Genomic DNA, 19542 nt, shown 5'->3' with positions numbered 1-19542 from the left:
CATATCTAAAATATAAGATGTTCTACAACTGCATATTCATTCAAATTCCTTTCTTCAATTATATATTTAAAAAATAAATATATTTTCAAATATAGTCATAAAATGGTAAGAAAATATTCTCTGAATATTAAGTATTCTAGAGAATATTCTTCTCTTTAGTTCATGTTGACTAAGCTGACTAATTAAGTTTTGATTATCAAATATTGATTACCAAATATGAACTAATCAAAACAAACGTTGTACCAAATAGACTAAGAAAATAATCCTTAAAGTACATATTAAATTAAACAATATTTATATTATAAAGATAACATGTTTGAAGCAACTAGTAGGTACTCACAAAGCATAGATTAAACCTATATGGATGTCTATAACTCTGGTTTTGGTGGGGGTTTTATGTGACAACTTGTATACCTAAGTCAATATACCATTCACTCCACACTTTTGGCTATTGCCAAGACAAGATTATATGGATAGATTATAGTTTATCCAATCTTTGACATTGAGACTTGCTCTCTTAATCACTGATATGGGTGTATATTTGCCCTCCTTACCTTAGCCTAACATAGTTCATCTATCATACTAATATTATGGTAATTTATGATGAGATAAAACATGACATCTAATTCCTTTTCGTTTCATCTTTTTATAAAAAAAATATGATGTGTTTGGGAGACACCCGATCTTAATATTTCAAAAGGTGTCTCTATACATCATAATCCTTAAAATACCTCATAATAATATAATTGGAGCAAGCATGTTACATCATACGGATCGGTCCATAAGATCAACCATTTATTGCTATGCTACGAATCCATCAAATCCCTAATATTTAAGATTTACAATGTCAATTATAATATTTTTGAATAGGCTCACAATAATCAAGATAAATAGACTCAAAATCTAATAAAAAGACTAGTTTATACATAAAAATAGGGTTTCAAATAAGTATTTTTATTGGATTAAGAATAAGAATAATCAAATAGAGAGAATTTTGAATAGGCTTGGAGTGTTTTCTTGCATCATGTTGCAGCATTCCTAAACAATGGCACTGTGGCTCATTACTTGCATTGCAAATTAAACCTGATGGTTTGTGCTATTGCACTTATAAATATTTTCGAAAGCTAAAATTTTATGTAATTTCCAAGAATTTAACAAAAATAAAAGAATTATCACGAGATACTTAGATGTGAATGTACCAAATAATAACATATTGATTATGAATGGGATATTGGGAAACAATATATGGTTATTATACACTCGAATCAGCATAATAGAATGGTAATAAATTTTGTATTTATATTTGTAAAGTCATAGATAGATATAGATTTGAATGCAATGTACAATGTACAAATTAAGGGGATATGACCATACTGAAGGGGAATATAGATATACACATATTACATGAATTGCATATTTTGATAACAAATGGTTATCGATAGTTTTCTATGAAAAAATCTCTTATTTTTATTTTTTTTGTGTAGTGTCCCTTATTTAATTAATGCATGCAAAGATTCGTCATCTTTTTCGATGAATTAGAACATTATAATGAATGAACCCCATGTAGCTTCATCTAAAAATACTGTAACTGTTTCAATGAATTAGAACATTATAATTGTATTCAAAAATATTATAATTAGTCTAATTTAATATTAGACCGATTTGACTAATTAGTCTGATGTGATTATTTTTTGATATGAGGATATTTTGATCATTTGAAAAAGATAGGCTGAGTTTGAGCATTATGAAAATAGGACTTTTTTTTTCGAAAATTGCCTAATTTTTATATAAATATTTAATACTATTTTTTTTCATCTTTATCCGTGCAAAGTCATAAAACAATAATTTCCCTCTTATTAAGTTTCTCTACAAATAACTTGTCGTTAACATCAACTTAAAGTAAATTACTATTAATCATAATTATCAACAATTAATTCAAAATTCAAAACATAAAAAGGACAGCATGCCTTTAACATTTTACCATTTTAATAGTCTTCAGAGGGACTAATATCCATCAAAGTTTTAATATCCTTTCAATCAAACAACAACCAAGTAATGTAATTATATATATATATATATATATATATATATATAGAGAGAGAGAGAGAGAGAGAGAGAGAGAGAGAGAGAGAGAAAAGATGAAAAATATGAACATGTAGGGGCTAAAAATGCAATTGAGCCAATAATAACTATGTAATATCCAACTATTCATATAAGGAAATAGTTGAAGTTAAGCGAGACAAAACGAAGAAAAAGTACATTAGATATTTTATTTAATCATAATTATGTAAAGACTTTAGCAGTTTATCGTAAGTTTCTTGGTCTAAATTGTGCGATGTTTGAATCAAATCCCATCTCGAATAACTTATTCTTTAAATGATGAAAATTATATATAATGCATAATGAGTATCTTAGTGTATACCGCAAGAACAATGTTTTGAAGATGTAATACACGATTGCTCTTACAAGAATGATCTTAGCGACGATTCATGATGGAGAACTATGACAACCAGAAGCAGAGAGAAACAAATGAGTCAGTCACAGTAGAAATAGAGTGGCATCAAAGATGCAGTGTGAGGTCTATCTCCTCGTCACCGGCGTTCTTGGCATCCGGAGCCCCCACACGGTCTTGCTTGAATGCCAGGCTTAAGTTTGTGGAAGATGATGGCCCTTCCATTCTTATGGAAGTTGATGGCCCGTCCGTTCTTGTGGATGTTGATGGCCCATCCATTCTTGTGGGTGCCGATGGCCTTTCCATTCTCGCTTGTGCCATCTCAGGCCTCGTCGCCCTAAGAACACCGCCGTATCTAGGGTGGTAGCTCCTCTGCCACTGCGCGATCCTCCACTGCTCCTCCTCCCTCGACAGATGATCACCGTAGGGAGAAGCCAGAAAAGACTGCCTTGAGGTGTACCTCGGATCCATCCTCATGGTCGCGTCGCCGTAGTTGTGGAAGCTGTAGGGATGATGCTGATGATGATGATGATGATGAAGATGAGGTTGGTAGCCGGCGGAAGGCCTCGGCATGGAGCGGTACGGCGTCGGGTGCAAGGGCGGCACGTACTGCGCTCTGGCCGCGTGCATGTACGAGTGATGGGGTTGCATATATGGGGTGGACGGCAGCATGGGCACCGCTGGTACCTGCATGCCGTAGAACTCCGCCTCGTGCTCCGCTCTCTTGGCAGCGTCGCGCTCCCTGCGGTGGCCGTTCTGGTGGCCGCCCAAGGCTTGCGAGCTCGTGAACATCCGGTCACAGTACTGGCACTTGAACGTCCTTTTCTCCTCCTCTTTGGTCTCTGCTTGCTCTACCAATTCGCCCCTCGCCGTCTCTTCCTCGTTCGGCATTTCGATCTGCAACAATCTGAAGCCCAACTGATTAGGTTAATGCAGTCACATTGGCTACATGATTCATAGACGAAAGACACCCAAGGTAATAAAACATTTAGGTCACGACAAGTACATCAGAACACACAACCCCCGAGAGTAAGACATGATTCACGTCGTAAATGCATGCAAATGCAGCATCGCAAGTACATGTGCATCAGATGAATCTCCCCAGAAACATCAGTGAGGAGATTCTGCACCAACTTACCTGAACATCAAACGCTCCATGGACATGTGACCAACATGGATGATTAGATCAAAGACTGAAAGAGAAAGAGACCAAGGAAAAGTAGATAACAGAAGACAAGACACACCACTGTGACGATGATGATGATGGAAGGCCAGTGGAGAAGCAGTATCTGGTGGGTGATGAGATATGGTGGCAGTCATCTCCTCTTATACTAGGAGGTGGAGGATTATGGCAAGCTCAAAAGAATGGAAACCCACTGGTTCCGAAGGGGTGTCTGCCGCATGCCAACACAAAAAGCTTACAAAACATGTCTAGATTGCAAGAAGATCCTACAGCGATCGGAGGAAATCTTTAGACACTATGGATTTGTAAATCCGGACACCTATTCTTTCCTTAAACCATACGTTCATCCCCTTTCTACTCCCGCTGATAGTTGTCTTAGTAACTCCATGCTTATGTTTCATATGACATAACAGCAAAGTAACTTGCCAATTCTGCAATCCACGCAATTAATATTACTTGTTGGTGCTTCTTGGGATCATGTCTTTAACTCCTTGCAGTGTTCTTGCAATCGCCAGGACTAAATTCAAGTTCATTCACATATAAACTTTGCCATTTGTCCATCAATTTATGTCTTCAGGAATTATACTTACATCTGCAATGAAAATATTGGTCAGGAGACATATGTATATACACAAGTTGCTCATGTTAAAGGACATTTGGCCAAAATATATGTATATGGAAAGTATGTTGGTGCAATTGGGATGGCAAGCAGTGATTGCAAAAACTATGTCTCTATTTCCTATAAAACATGGGGCGGAAAACTATGGACATGTCGAGGTTTTACGTACCAGTATGGGAACTAATGCAGATAAAAGAAGAAAACCCACACATGGATTTGCATGTGAGCATTGTCAATGATGCGTATCGAGATGGGGGAGGAGGAGAATGCATCTTTCAGATGCATTTGATCTAATTAGTGCAAGTATCTTCTCCAAGTACAATTTGTTCGAGAATTAGAAGGAGATACTCGAGGATAGAAGGAAAAGAGAGGAAGTGTCCATCAGCGTCGAGTCTTTTTTTACTTTTATTTTGTTTTATTGGTGCATAATTATCGCATCAAGGAGAATGATGTCTCTTTTACGTACGATTTATGTGCGGAGAATTGTGATATATGATTGATGTTGTAGGGGTAAGAGAAGGAAACTCCTATCCCGATAAGACTCCTGTTGTTTTAAAGCAGAGTAGGACTATAATAGGAAAGCGATGATTAACCTCTTCTAGTGTCACAAGTCGATACGGTAAGATTTTGTCGTCATATTGGAGATCGTACCATATGGACTTGCAAGATATAGGCTCAACCTTACCAAAACATCATGACATTCTATGCGTCATGTCGTCTAGAGAGAACTTATATGATCTATGAAGATGATGATCTAGTACAAATGTACCAATATGGGGGAGTAGAGATCCTCTTTTATCGAGAGGCTTTCAAATGTTACAACATTTGAGAAAGGAGTCGAATATAACAGATTGATTCTAGAAAAAGCAATTGAAAATGAATACGATAAAAAAGTCAAAATCAAGAAACCAAGAGTGAGTCGATCAGGAAACTCTCGCGTGACTTTTGGTTTCGATTCTGGCACCTAATTTCGTTTGCCTTTACTAGTGTTGACTTCAATGACCCAAATCATTATATTTACCGAGGTCTGTTTTTTTCTTTTGACTTATGCAATCAGTCCAAGCTTTGACCTGCATGATATAGACACTCACAATCTTCCTTCTATAACTGGTGATTGCACATAGTAGATCTCAATGATATGAGACATATAAGTCGACCTAGAAAAGAGGTTGCCTGTGGATCATCTCCTTCTCTCAGGAGATCCGGTTGTTGTAGCCTACAACTTCTAATATCCTATACATCATTTGATGGAAGCAAAAATCTAAAATCTTATACATCATACAGTGGACCTTAAAGCACAAATCACTCTATATACAACTTCTAATGCACATAAGTATGACTCTATCTACACCTTTTTGTAGAAAAATGTAAGGAATGATATTCCAATATGCTACTAGCCTCCTTCATGCTCTTTCGATAATTGACAATAACATTTAAACTCCAGTTCATCAGTAGCCATAACCCGAAGAGGATTGTCGTGACTCTCCTCGTCGATCAGCAAGGTGAAGATCAAACTTTGGCATCTTATGCCTCGATGTTCAATAAGGAAGCCCGACAAGTGATTGAACCTCATCCTTTTGTGTTCGTCCATGTATATAGGCTAAAACCATCCAGATTCCTCTAGTTGATGGTCAAGTAGAGGCCCCCTAGTAACACTCCATGACTTGTTTTAAAGGTAGTTTAACATATTCCCATTAAAGCCTCATGCCAAAAAAAAAAAAGAAGAAGAAGGTGAAGTGATAAGAAAACAACCAACCTTCTCAACATTAGCCTATGTTATCTTGAGAAGTTGAATCATTTCGGGAGACAAGATGTGCCTCGGCTTTGGAACAAAGTATCAAACACTTTTACCCATATCCTTGGAGAACACATTGAAATATTTTATTACCAAATAAAAATATAAGTATAATTTGATTGAGATGTTGATTCGGAGACCGAGGTCTTATCCTATATTTATCTTAGTTTGGTGTCAAAAAGTAGATGTTGATTTAGAGTCGACCGAAGTCTTATCCCATATTTATCTTAGTTTGGTGTCAAAAAATGTTAAATCCATCCAATTTAGGATGTGTCAAACCTCGCAAAAACTACGTCGGGATAAAACCCCTTCAATGCTTAAGTTAGTTTTGGCTATAAGGCGTCGGCTGAATGTTAAGCCTCTAAGTGTCAAATATAGCGGAGCTTAAGAACATGAAGAGCTAGGGAACACACCTAAATGATATTTTATAGTGGGATATTAAAACTATTATGCTTGGGATGTGACTTAATGTTAGGGGTAGTTACGCCCTTCCTCGAGACCAAGCATAATTATGACACCCTAAGTTCATAGAATATATCAAGATCGTGAATGTGATTATAACATCAATGATATGATATTGCATTAACCACATGTTGTCAAAATATTGACCATGTGATATTGAGAGATATTAGTCACATAGCACTAATGTATCAACCATGACAAGGTGTTAAAAACCTTTACACGTCATCATGCTCAAACCATGACATGTCTTGTTTTGACAATATAGGTGCACCTCAGCATAACCAAGTCAGCAACATCCCTACGATGGTCATGCCTTTAAGGTAATGACATCATCAAGATGGTCGTAACCTAGTTTTAAGTTAGTTTTGCCTCTTTAAGTCGACTGTGCTTCTTAAGTCAGTCATGCGACCAAGTCAGTTGAGTCTTCAAGGCAATCACGTCATCAAAATAGCCATGACTTGAAGTCGACAATGCTTCTTCGAGTTAATTGTTTCCTCAAGTCAATCATGTATCCTCAAGATGATTGTGCCCTCAAGGCACTCATGTCATCAAGTTGTTTGCAACTCATGTTGGCAATGCTTCTTCAAGTCAATTGCATCTTCAAGTCGGTCGAGCCTTAAAGGCAGTCGTGTTGTCAAGGCAACCGCAACTCCAAGTTAGGGTTGATTCCTTCATCAAGTCGCTCATGCATCATCAAGATATCTGCACCTTAACCGCCAAGCCAATTTTAATTCTTCGAGTCAGTTATGTGTCCTCAAAATAGTGGAGCCACATCGACAAGACAATCACAACTCTAAGACGACAATGCATCTTCAAGTTGGTTGTGACTTTATGTTGGTCACACTTGCCATATTTTCAAGTTGGTCAAGCCATCAAGGAAGTCACGTAATAAGGCAGTGGTTGTGACTTGAAGTCAATCATGCTTTTTCAAGACGATTGCTTCCTCGAGTCAATTGTAAATCCTCCAAGTCAACCAAGGCTTAGAAGGTGCATTTTCAAGTCGATCGCATCCCCAAGTCAACCAAGCGTCAAAGGTTGTCGCATCAGCAACTCCAAGTTAGCCATGCTTCCCTAAGTTAACCATACATCATCATCAAGTTGATCGTAGTTTGGCTTAAAGTTGTAGTGCTTTCCTTAAGTTGGTCATGTGCCCTCAATGTGATCATATTAGTCGGACAATCACAACTCCAACTCTTGCTTCTTCAAAGTTGGTTGCGCCTCTTGCATCTTTATATCATTCATGACCTCAAGGCGGTCTTGCTGTCAAGGTGGTCGCAACTCCAAGTCGATCGTGCTTCTTCAACTCGGATGCGTGTTGACAAGATTATCATAGCCCAACTCTTAAATTGATTGCACTTCTTCAAGTCAATTGCTCTCTCAAATTAGCTATGTGACTTCAAAATAATCATAACACCAAGTCGGTCACATCTTCAAGTTGACTATCGTTATGTTTGAGAACTTATTTGTATTTTTAATGTATATTTATTTAAAGTTCATTAGTCATTTATTAGGTCTCAACTCAAACAATACTTCCATAAACTATGCACCTAGTAATCTATTGTATGCTTATTCTTTTCTCTCAATAATTTTTATCTTATTATGGATTTTTTAAAATTGATAAGTGATAAATATTCTTATCTAAATCATAAACTTCTTTCAAATTATGAAATTTAAATTTAAACATGTTTATACATTTCTATATAATTTTAAAAATAACCAATTTTATGTGCTAAGAAGTAAATTCTTAAGGATACCAAACAAGGACAAACTAATCTAGATATTCTCAAGGAGCATTCAATTTTTAGAGGCAATAACATTCCAAAGACAGCAAGGGGACAAGTCAACTTTATTGGCTCATCAGTCATTTTTGACACTAATAATATTTTATCATACCGTAAAACTTCTCAAGTTGGATGTAGTTTGACATAAAACTGAATCACTAAACAAGAAAAAACAAAGCACCATTTTTGACTTGAGACAAGTATAAATTTCAACTGTAGCAAATCATACAACATATAATGCTACTACTATTTTATCTCAAAATATCTATGTTTATCTTAGTTTGGTTTCAAAAAGTGTTAAATCCATCCGATTTAGGATGTGTCAAACCCCATAAAAACTACGTCATGATAAAGCCCCTTCAATGCTTAAGTTAGTTTTGGCTATAAGGCGTCGGCTGAATGTTAAGCCTCTAAGTGTCAAATATAGTGGAGCTTAAAAACATGAAGAGCTAGGGAACACACTTAAATGATATTTTATAATGGGATATTAAAACTATTTTGCTTGGGATGTGACTTAATGTTGGGGGCAGTTACGCCCTTCATCGAGACCAAGTATAATTATGACACCCTAAATTCATAGGATATATCAAGATTGTGAATGTGATTATAACATCCATGAAATGATATTGCATCAACCACGTGTTGTCAAAATGTTGACCATGTGATACTGAGAGATATTAGTCACATAGCACTAAGGTATCAACCACGTGATGACGAGATGTTAATAACCTTTACACGTCATCATGCTCAAACCATGACATGTCTTGTTTTGACAATATAGGTGCACCTCGGCATAACCAAGTCAGCAACATCTCTAAGATGGTAGCATTTACACATCATCATGCTCAAACCATGACATGTTTTGTTTTGACAATATAGGTGTACCTCGGCATAACCAAGTCAGCAACATCTCTAAGATGGTAACCTTTACACGTCATCATGCTCAAACCATGACATGTCTTGTTTTGACAATATAGGTGCACCTCGGCATAACCAAGTCAGCAACATCTCTAAGATGGTCATGCCTTTAAGGTAATGATATCGTCAAGATGGTCGTAACCTAATTTTAAGTTGTTTTTGCCTCTTTAAGTCGATTGTGCTTCTTAAGTCAGTCATGCGACCAAGTCAGTTGAGCCTTCAAGGCAATCACGTCATCAAAATAGCCATGACTTGAAGTCGACAATGCTTCTTCGAGTCAATTGTTTCCTCAAGTCAATCATGTATTCTCAAGATGATTGTGCCTTCAAGGCACTCATGTCATCAAGTTGTTTGCAACTTATGTTGGCAATGCTTCTTCAAGTCAATTGCATCTTCAAGTCGGTCGAGCCTTAAAGGCAGTCGTGTTGTCAAGGCAACCGCAACTCCAAGTTAGGGTTGATTCCTTCATCAAGTTGCTCATGCATCATCAAGATATCTACACCTTAACCGCTAAGTTAGTTTTGATTCTTCAAGTCAGTTATATGTCCTCAAAATGGTGGAGCCACATCGACAAGACAATCACAACTCTAAGACAACAATGCCTCTTCAAGTTGGTTGTGACTTTATGTTGGTCACCCTTGCCATATTTTTAAGTTGGTCAAACCATCAAGGAAGTCACGTCAATAAGACAGCTGTCGTGACTTCAAGTCAATCATGCTTCTTCAAGACGATTACTTCCTCGAGTCAATTGTAAATCCTCTAGGTCAACCAAGACTTAGAAGGTGCATTTTCAAGTCGATCGCATCCCCAAGTCAACCAAGCCTCAAAGGTCGTCGCATCAACAACTCCAAGTTAGCCATGCTTTCCTAAGTTAACCATACATCATCATTAAGGCGACCATAGTTTGGCTCAAAGTTATCGTGCTTTCCTTAAGTTGGTCATGTGCCCTCAATGTGATCATATCAGTAGGACAACCACAACTCCAACTCTTGCTTCTTCAAGTTGGTTGGGCCTCTTGCATCTTTATATCATTCATGACCTCAAGGTGGTCTTGCTGTCAAGGTGGTCGCGACTCCAAGTCTTGACAAGATTATCATAGCCCAACTCTTAAATTGATTACACTTCTTCAAGTCAATTGCTCTCTCAAATTAGCTATGTGACTTCAAGATAATCATAACACCAAATCGATCACATCTTTAAGTTGACTATCATTATGTTTGAGAACATATTTATATTTTTAATGTATATTTATTTAAAGTTCATTAGTCATTTATTAGGTCTCAACTCAAACAATACTTCCATAAACTATGCTTCTTGTAATATATTGTATGCTTATTCTTTTCTCTCAATAATTTTTATCTTATTATGAAATTTATAAAATTAATAAGTGATAAATATTCTTATCTAAATCATAAACTTCTTTCAAATTATGAAATTTAAATTTAAACATGTTTATACATTTCTATATAATTTTAAAAATAACCAATTTTAAGTGCATACTAAATAAGAAAAACAAACTAATCTATACATTCTCAAGGAGCATTCAATTTTTAGAGACAATAATATACCAAACAAGGGACAAGTCATTTTTGACACTAATAATATTTTATCATACCGTAAAACTTCTCAAGTTGGATGTAGTTTGACATACAACTGAATCACTAAACAAGAAAAAACAAAGCACCATTTTTTCCCTGAGACAAGTATAAATTTCAACTATAGAAAATTATACAACATATAATGCTACTACTATTTTATATCAAAATATCTCTGTTTTGTGCAGGGCAAACTAATAAGAAGATGCAAAACTAAGCTATGGGTTCCTACTAATTAATCTTACAATACAGTAATACATTTCACCATGTCATCACAAAATATCAAGAACATAGAAAACATTGGCATGTCAAGGCTCTCATCTAGCAGATATATTAAGTGGATCCAAGAATGTGAGCAGCTCTCAGCTAGCACCATCTGAAATTTTAGTGATGTAAGCAGAGAACCCAGAATCTTACTTTGATCTTCGCATTTTTACATTCAGATTCATTTCCTTGTAAGAACCAACCTTCTCAGCCTCCTTCTGCAATGGCCTTCCAACAGAGGATCTTCTTTGGCACTCCTGATTCCCGAGTTCTGAAGACCCAATTGAATTCTGCCTCTCATTCTTTACTCGTTCAACAAAAACATTTGTTATGGAAGAAGTAGAAAAATCTCCATGAGCAATAGCTTCTACATGCAAATTTTCATTCTTGATCGTATAAACTAAAAATTTGGCATCCTCCATCTTGATTGAGTCCTCCGAAGGCTCACATGATTCAGACTTTAAATAACTGGATCTCCTCCACAAGGATTTTATGCTTTAGAAAAAAATGCTCAAATTTTAAATACTAAAAAGCAGGAACCATTCCAAAGCCATATAAAACATGGATTACCTTCTTCCATCAATCTTTTCCTCTGATGGCACCTGACAAGTCACTGGAAGTATGGCATCATCAATCTTGTGCAACTCCATAGATTCATGTGATTCAGATTTCAAACTACAGGATCTTGTTCGGAAGGAACTTCTGCAAAAATAAAATAGGTATGAGTTCAATGATGCTCTCCAGAGAAAAAAAAGGGGGGGGCCTATAGCTTAATCAGAATGTGCATTACCTTCTTCCCACAACCTTTTCCTCTAGGCCCACTTGATGGGTCACTGGAGATCCGCCATCATCTCTTTTGAGCAGGTCATTCACAAATTCACATGATTCAGACTTCAAGCCACTGGATTTTGTTCGTAAGGACCTCCTTCTTCATTAATTAGAATGCATCAGAATTTACATTGTCGTTAAAGATTAACAAATTATTCAAAGCTTATCCAAAACATGAATTACCTTCTACCATCAACCTTTCCCTCTGATGCCACTTGATGAACCAAAGTGGTAGGGCCTAAAGCTGCAGAACCATACAACTGATATAAGAATGAAGAACAAATACATAGAGATTTGAAATCAGATGCAGAACCACTTATTTCACTCATAGTGGTGAGTTGAATTACCCTGTTGTTTTAACTCGTGCTTCTTATTGGGACTACAGATTTTCTTGTCATTAGCAAGTTGAGTTGCATTTGCTTCAACCTCTTAACACTTGGTGGTTCCTACCTTTTGCAATTTGTAGAAAGAAAAATAACAGTATGAGCAAAAAAAAGGCAGCCTGAATGTAAACAAAACAAGCCATTGGATACCTCTGAGCCAATTTTGTTAAGGAGATCTTTGATCAATTTTTCTTTCTCCTAAGTTAGAGTAAAGAAAAATTATATATCACTATAGAGATTAAGAGAGGAGCAAACAAATTATGAAACTAAAATAATCCCCCTTACCTCTAATTCTGAAGTCTTTAGTTTAAGGATTGATAAGATACAACCAAGCTCATGTTGTAATACATTTAGCTGCAACATGAAATAAATAAATAAATTTTATCAATCAAAATAACTTGACATGCAACTTCAATCGATTGACACAAAGTAAATCAAATTAAATCGCCTATTATAGCAAACGAAAATCACAATGAGCCAAACCATAAGACAAGAAAACATACTCTATCTTTCCCCAAGTTGAGCTCCTGCGAATCAAAAGACGAAACAGATAAAGAATAAATCTTTTTTGCGAACTGAAACAATAAAGAAAATGAACAAGGAATCGACCGCTAGCATGTGTGAGTTAGCCCGGGCCAATTGCCAGTTTTGTTGACTGGTTTTCTGCAATTCAAATTGGAGTTTTTGCAACTCAGTGCTACTTAGTTCTATGATTTTGCTGCCAAAACAAACAACGGATCAAACCATATCAATCGATAACTGGTCCAAGAATTTCGAAGGACTATCTTTCAGTCAAGAAGTAATTTTTTTACAATTTACATACTTCTTTTCTGCAAGAAGCTTCAACAAGGCAGTATTTTCCAGGAATTCATATTGATCATGTAAAGAAAAAAGCATTTTCAAACATCTTTTTTAGAAACAAACACTAAATGCAGATGAAGAATGAAAGAAGGATGAAAAAGGGAGACCAAAAAGAAAATCTCCAAAGGTACCTTCATGAGCTGGACGATGCAATCTTTGGAGATCGGGCAAGAAATCACATTCGAGTTACCTCGATCGACATCGGCACCCATCATTCCGGCCGTCCCCGAACTCACCGTGTTGGTGATGTCGGACAATCTTTTCCCTCGCAGCGGCGCTTCATGAGCTGGACGATGCAATCTTTGGAGATCGGGCAAGAAATCACATTCGAGTTACCTCGATCGACATCGGCACCCATCATTCCGGCCGTCCCCGAACTCACCGTGTTGGTGATGTCGGACAATCTTTTTCCTCGCAGCGGCGCTTCATGAGCTGGACGATGCAATCTTTGGAGATCGGGCAAGAAATCACATTCGAGTTACCTCGATCGACATCGGCACCCATCATTCCGGCAGTCCCCGAACTCACCGTGTTGGTGATGTCGGACAATCTTTTTCCTCGCAGCGGCGCTTCGGACCAAGGGCAGCACATCATGCGATTTGATTCTACTATAAGGCAAGCAAACCCAGCATCAAACGCTAAACCTAACCCTAACTCGGATACTAGGGAAGAATCCGAGGATCAAACTGTATGAATCGAGAAGAGAGAAAAATGCACCGGAGGCGTCCGCATTGGTGTGGATCAGCGAGCGAGGAAGAGGACCAGCGTCCATGGACTGACCAACGAGGACAAGGAACACGACCGCACTCCGAAGAAGCAGCTTTCTTCCTCCCTGTGCCTTGATCAAGGAAATAAGAAGGAAAAAGATGAAGATTTTGGGACAGAGAGAGCAGAAGAACACGAAGCAAGAAAGAACAAAAGAGCATAAGAAGAGCAGCCCGATCGCGATCGAACAAGGAAAGAATGCCGAGAGCGAAAAAAAATTTGGACCATTTCTCGATTTGTGCGTGTCATCCTTGCGCAGGGGCCATGCTAATCTTCTCTGTATCGTTCCAATTTTATCGGATGTCTCCGAAGAGACAACCTCATCGCCAACTCTGCGGTATAAGAAGACGCGAACCAATCGCCTCATTACCGATATGGGATTAAAAAATAAATATTCTTACCACGTGCCCAACTCTGAACCGTCGCTTTGTCGAACGAACGGCATCTGTTTAACTGATCGACTGCATCCTCCTCGAACAATCCCCAAACGCATCGAAGCCGTCCTTTCTCATCCGCCCAGATCGTAAAGCTTGGTTGACTTGGTTGAGCAAGCTTCGATGCACAACTTTGGGCTGGGCTTCTAACACGTAATAAACATGTCCAATTCTCGAACCCATGGTCAAATCATATTTTGTGGGGGTCAACACAATCGATCAACAATGCAGTCAATGTTGATTTATTTCACACAGAAGAAATCTATGTTGAATTCATGTTTGCCCACACTTTGGTGAGATGGACTTCTAACACAGCACACTCACCATCTTATGACGTGTATCTGTGGCTTCACTAGATAAACACTTTGATAAATTGAGTGTCCATTTTTATCTGCATCATCTGCTTTCTGCAAATCAACAATCCATACTGGTTTTGATCTTTCTTCTCCAAGTGAAAGCAGATGGTTGAGAGTTTAGGCTTCTCAGCATCTGTTTCCCCACTTGAAGTGGTCCTGGTGAGGTCACTCCATAGGAAGGACACTCAAGAGAGAAAGATTAGGCAGCAACACCTTTGATCTGTAAGGCAGCTCCACAAAAAGGCCCATCCCTTGGCAAAGGAGATCTCAAGATAAGGGGAGCAGAAAGAGGAGAGGGGAAGATTAAGAGAACACACTCACATGGAAAGGACAAAAAGCCTCCTGTCTCCCCTAGGGTTCTTTAAAGGTGTGCAATGGTGGCCTCTCCTCAGCACAGAGTCACATGGAGAACAGCTCCACTAGGGAAATTAATTACCATCCATCATTGATCACATTGCTCACTTTTTATCATCTGAGTGATAAAGGTCAAACTCTAATGGGTTCCTAACCCCCACTGTGCGCCCTTTTCCCCCATGATTGATGTCTCAACTTGTCAATCTAAGCCAAGGGCGGGCCTTTTTCTGCTAGAGCTGGAGTAGTTTATGAGAACAACTATTTGACCTGGTTGCTATAGTTAACAAACACACATTCGGAGACCAGTACTTGCAGGAGAGGCCCAGTAGCTACATTAGAAAAGCACTTCGTTAATCAAGAATGGATCACAGAAGATAACAGATGTCCGTGAAATGTGTGCAGTAAGATTCTCCTATTTCCTGTTTATATTATCAGTTTAATAATGTGGTGATCAATGGTTGCTGTCATGGTATTACGATGAAGCATGGATCACTCTTAGTAATTTGCCATATGAGATTTCGCACCTGGATGGAGCCACCGGAACTGTGATGATGCTTCCAAAGGAAAACAAAAACAAAAGTCCTTTTGTCTTCCGCTGTTTGATGATGGCAAAAGCATTGTTAAAGTGGAATTGGGATCCTTTTTTTTCTTTTATCGCGTCAACTACGTACAACCTAGTTAATCATTGTCGAATATAAGATATGGCTCATTTTAGCATTATGCACGTAGGCGACCATACGTCCTCCACGTTGTTCGGCGCCGTACAAGTCGGCGCTGAACACTACGGATCCATTTCAGAAAGTTCTGAATGGCGCCGCACGATCAAAACCCGTATGGGTCGGTCGGTGCTCGTCTACAGGAAATGCGTCATCCTACTCGGCGTTGTACAAGTCGACTCCCAAACCCAAACTCCCAAGCATGGCCGTGGGAAGATAAGCAAAAAAAACTCAAAAATCCCACCCAAAAGATCCAAGATTTGGTCAAAAACTAAAATTCCCACCAAAGTCAAAGTCAACTTTCGCTCCGTCTCCCAAAAAGCCGAAAATCAAAAATTTCTCGCTCGAAGGCATCTTGTAGGGGTCGGTACCTTCCCCTCGCTCATCCAAGCCAATGCCCGAGCAGTGTTGCTCATCCAGTCATTTGTAGTCCTTCGTCGCTCGGCTCGATCATTATCAGAGTAGCTACTTGGCCAAACAGGGGCTCGAGTAGTGTTGCTCGGCCAAGCCAGTGCCTGAGTAGTGTTGCTCGACCAGTCATGTGCAATCCATCGTCGCTTGGCTCGATCATTATCATAGTAGTTGCTCAGCCAAACAGGGGTCCGAGTAGTGCTGCTCGGCCAAGCCAATGCCCGAGCAGTTTTGCTCAGCTAGTCATGTGCCGTCCATCGTCGCTTGGCTCGATCATTATCATAGTAGTTGCTCGGCCAAACAGGAGCCCGAGGAGTGCTACTTGGCCAAGCCAATGCTCGAGCCACATTACTCGGCCATGCCATTCCCTAGTGCTTAAGTAGTGTTGCTCGGCTAGTATTGTATAGTCCATCGTCGCTTGGCTCGATCATTATCAGAGCAGTTGCTATGCCAAACATGGTCCCGAGTAGTGCTGCTCGGCCAAGCCGATGCCCGAGCCACATTGCTCGATCAAGTCATTCCCCAATGCCCGAGTAGTGTTGCTCGACTAAGCCAATGGTCGTGTAGTGTTGCTTAACCAGACATGTGTAGTCCATCGTCGCTTGGCTCGATCATTATCAGAGTAGCTGCTTGGCTAAATAAAGGCCTGAATAGTGTTGCTCGACCAAGCCAGTGCCCGAGCCACATTGCTCAGCCAGGCTAGTCCCCAGTACCCGAGTAGTGTTGCTCAACCAAGCCAGTGCCCGAGCCATATTGTTCAGCCAGGCCAGTCCCTAGTACCCGAGTAGTGTTGCTCAACCAAGCCAGTGCCCGAGCCACATTGCTCGGTCAGGCTAGTCCCCAACGCTTGAGTAGTGTTGCTCAGCCAAGCTAGTGCCCGAGCCACATTGCTCGGCCAGGCCAGTCCCCAATGCCCGAGTAGTGCTACTCGACCAAGCCAGTGCCCGAGCCACATTGCTCAGCTAGACCAGTCCTAGGTGCCCGAGTAGTGTTGCTTGCCAAGCCAGTGCCCGACCAGTGTTGCTCGGCTAGTCATCTGCAATCCATCGTCGCTTGGTTCAATTATCATAGCAACTACTCGACCAAGCCGGTGCTCGAGCCACATTGCTCGGCCAGGCCAGTCCTAGGTGCCCGAGTAGTGTTGTTCGGCCAAGCCAGTGCCCGAGCCACATTGCTCGGCCAGGCCAATCCCTAGTGCTCGAGTAGTGTTGCTCGGCCAAGCTAGTGCCCGAGCCACATTGCTCTGCTAGGCTAGTCCCCGGTGCTCGAGTAGTGTTGCTCGACCAGTCAAGTGCAGTCATCGTCCTTGTCTCGATCATTATCAGAGCAGCTGCTCGACAAAGCCATTGCCCGAGCCACATTGCTTGGTCAGGCCCGTCCCAAGTGCTCGGGTAGTGTTGCTCGGCCAAATAGGAGCCCGAGTAGTGTTGTTCGACTAAGCCAGTGCCCAAGCCACATTGCTCGGCGAGGCTAGTTCCCAGTGCCCGAGTAATGTTGCTTGGCCAAGCCAGTGCCTAAGCAGTGTTGCTCGGCCAGCCACGTGCAGTCCATCGTTGCTTGGCTCGATCATTATCAGAACAACTACTCTGGCCAAATAGGAGCCCGGGCCACATTTCTCGGCCAGCCACGTGCTGTCCATCGTTGCTTGGCTCGATCATTATCATTATCAGTGCTGCTCGACAAGCCAGTGCCCGAGCCACATTTCTCGGCCAGGGCAGTTCCTAGTGCTCGAGTAGTGTTGCTCGGTCAGTCATACCACAAAACTCAGAGCGGCACTACACGGCGCCAACCCATACGGGTTAGTCGGCACCCGTCCGCTATGTACAAGCCACCCTCCCGAGGAGTTGACAACCATTAAAGGACCATGTACGACTAACCACCCCCTTCGCAGATATAAAAGTCAACCCTCTGACCAATAAGAGAGGACTTCATACATTCAACTCGCTCTTATTCCACTCAACTCTAACTTAAGCTTCGGAGGGGTCGAGTCGGAAAATCTCTCTCCCGACCCCGACCTGAGTGCATGGGCTGGCAATGACGAAGCAAGCAATGAGGACCATGACCCAATCTGACCCGACACTCACTTCTGCTACCCGAGTCTCCGCGTGGGCAACCATGCACATCCGGGATTGGACCAAGCCGTACTTATTCCTCAGCCACAGCGTAAGGGTTCACCAACAATATGGACCTAAATCATCAAACGGAGCAATCTGATTTCCTCTAAATAATATCCTTACCATAAACCTGTTTACAGTCTTTAAAAGATGGGCTCCGATGTCTCTTTTGCTTATACTGCTCAAATCACTATGATTAGCAACTTTACTTGACATGAAGAAGACAAAGCTTCAGATGTGCAGCAACTGAACTTAGAGATGGCCCTGGCAAACTTCAGATCATTCAAGTTGTCCTCCAAGTTCTAGCATTAAAGATTCTAGTAGTCTTATTAACATTTGCTAATGGCAGATGATTCCCTGCGATACAAGCGTATCAGAATAAGAAAAGAGAACTTTCCATCCAAGCCAAGGCCTTATCCAGCAAAGCACTCAACAGAGCTTTCCACATTGATGAGTCACAGTGGATTGGATGCATGTCCTTGTCTTGTTAATGTTCACTAGAGGCAACATGGAGAGAGGATTCTTCTAATGTTCTTCTCATCATGATCATAGGATATCTGGTCCAAAACAGGCTTAGTTGATGGAGGGAGGTTGCAGAAACATATGGGAGGTTGGCATAGGCAGATACAGATGTCTCAGATCAGATTACACTTCAGAGTGGGAGAATTGGAAAGAGGAGATGAAATCTGAGTAAAACATAGCATCATCCAAAGAATATAAAAAATGAAGTGGCCTTCTATCTCAGTCTGTATCAGAATTAGATCTTTTTCTTCTTCTCTACTCTTCCATTATTCTCTTCTTCTTCACACATGAAGAAAAATACTGCCTCAACCCTGTTATTCTTTAGCTCCCTTGATGTGTGCCATACTAAAATACAAGATGTGTAGCAGCCTCAAGGTCCTTTGAATTCATATCCTTAACTTCATAAGAAGTCATAGGTGAGTGAGATATAACTGGTACTAGTTTAAACAGGTGCATAAGATTGCCATTGCTAGATAAGATCTACAAAGTGAGGGGAATATAAGAAGTCATGCTTCATAGAAGATCCTTACAAGTCCCAACTGAGAGCTACTCTAAACAATGACCGTCCTTGAACAAGGCTTCTAACCTAGTTTAAAGTTGGTTTTTCCTCTTAAGTCGACTGTGCCTCTTAAGTCAGTCATGCGACCAAGTCAGTTGAGCCTTCAAGGCAATCACATCATAAAACTAGCCATGACTTGAAGTCAATAATGATTCTTTGAGTCAATTGTT

The 19542-nt window shown here is 40.0% G+C and overlaps 2 protein-coding genes, 1 long non-coding RNA gene and 1 other non-coding gene across 4 annotated transcripts; all 4 read right to left on the bottom strand.

The window, feature by feature from the left end:
• Positions 1–2560: 2560 nt before the first annotated feature.
• Positions 2561–3343, bottom strand: LOC135672063 (zinc finger protein 3-like). Its single transcript, XM_065180516.1, has one exon. The coding sequence runs from the start codon at positions 3341–3343 to the stop codon at positions 2561–2563; it is 783 nt and encodes a 260-aa protein (XP_065036588.1).
• A 7676-nt stretch (positions 3344–11019) lies between these two features.
• Positions 11020–12325, bottom strand: LOC135646793 (uncharacterized). The gene is made up of 5 exons (XM_065165660.1): positions 12245–12325; positions 12081–12141; positions 11860–11997; positions 11640–11771; positions 11020–11564 (listed from the first exon to the last, which is right to left on the bottom strand). The coding sequence occupies exons 4-5, from the start codon at positions 11717–11719 to the stop codon at positions 11219–11221; spliced, it is 426 nt and encodes a 141-aa protein (XP_065021732.1). The 5' UTR covers positions 11720–11771; positions 11860–11997; positions 12081–12141; positions 12245–12325; the 3' UTR covers positions 11020–11218.
• Positions 12326–12564: 239 nt separating this feature from the next.
• On the bottom strand, positions 12565–14235 carry LOC135646809 (uncharacterized). The gene is made up of 4 exons (XR_010499571.1): positions 13859–14235; positions 13273–13746; positions 12784–12998; positions 12565–12634 (listed from the first exon to the last, which is right to left on the bottom strand). It is a non-coding gene; the product is annotated as an uncharacterized LOC135646809 (long non-coding RNA).
• LOC135672707 (U6 spliceosomal RNA) lies at positions 14120–14222 on the bottom strand. Its single transcript, XR_010513065.1, has one exon. It is a non-coding gene; the product is annotated as a U6 spliceosomal RNA (small nuclear RNA).
• Positions 14236–19542: the final 5307 nt, after the last annotated feature.

Source organism: Musa acuminata, chromosome BXJ1-4 (genome assembly GCF_036884655.1).
Source record: "Musa acuminata AAA Group cultivar baxijiao chromosome BXJ1-4, Cavendish_Baxijiao_AAA, whole genome shotgun sequence".
Classification (NCBI taxonomy): domain Eukaryota; kingdom Viridiplantae; phylum Streptophyta; class Magnoliopsida; order Zingiberales; family Musaceae; genus Musa; species Musa acuminata.
Note: the sequence above shows the minus strand (reverse complement) of the source record. Positions and strands in the feature narration are given on the sequence as shown.

Coding starts and splice junctions, on each gene's coding strand:
- LOC135646793 (XM_065165660.1), bottom strand. CDS start 11,719: ATGGAGTTGCACAAGATTGATGATGCCATACTTCCAGTGACTTGTCAG. Junction 11,565..11,639: donor GAAAAGATTGATGGAAGAAG/GTAATCCATGTT, acceptor TTTTTTCTAAAG/CATAAAATCCTTGTGGAGGA.
- LOC135672063 (XM_065180516.1), bottom strand. CDS start 3,343: ATGCCGAACGAGGAAGAGACGGCGAGGGGCGAATTGGTAGAGCAAGCA.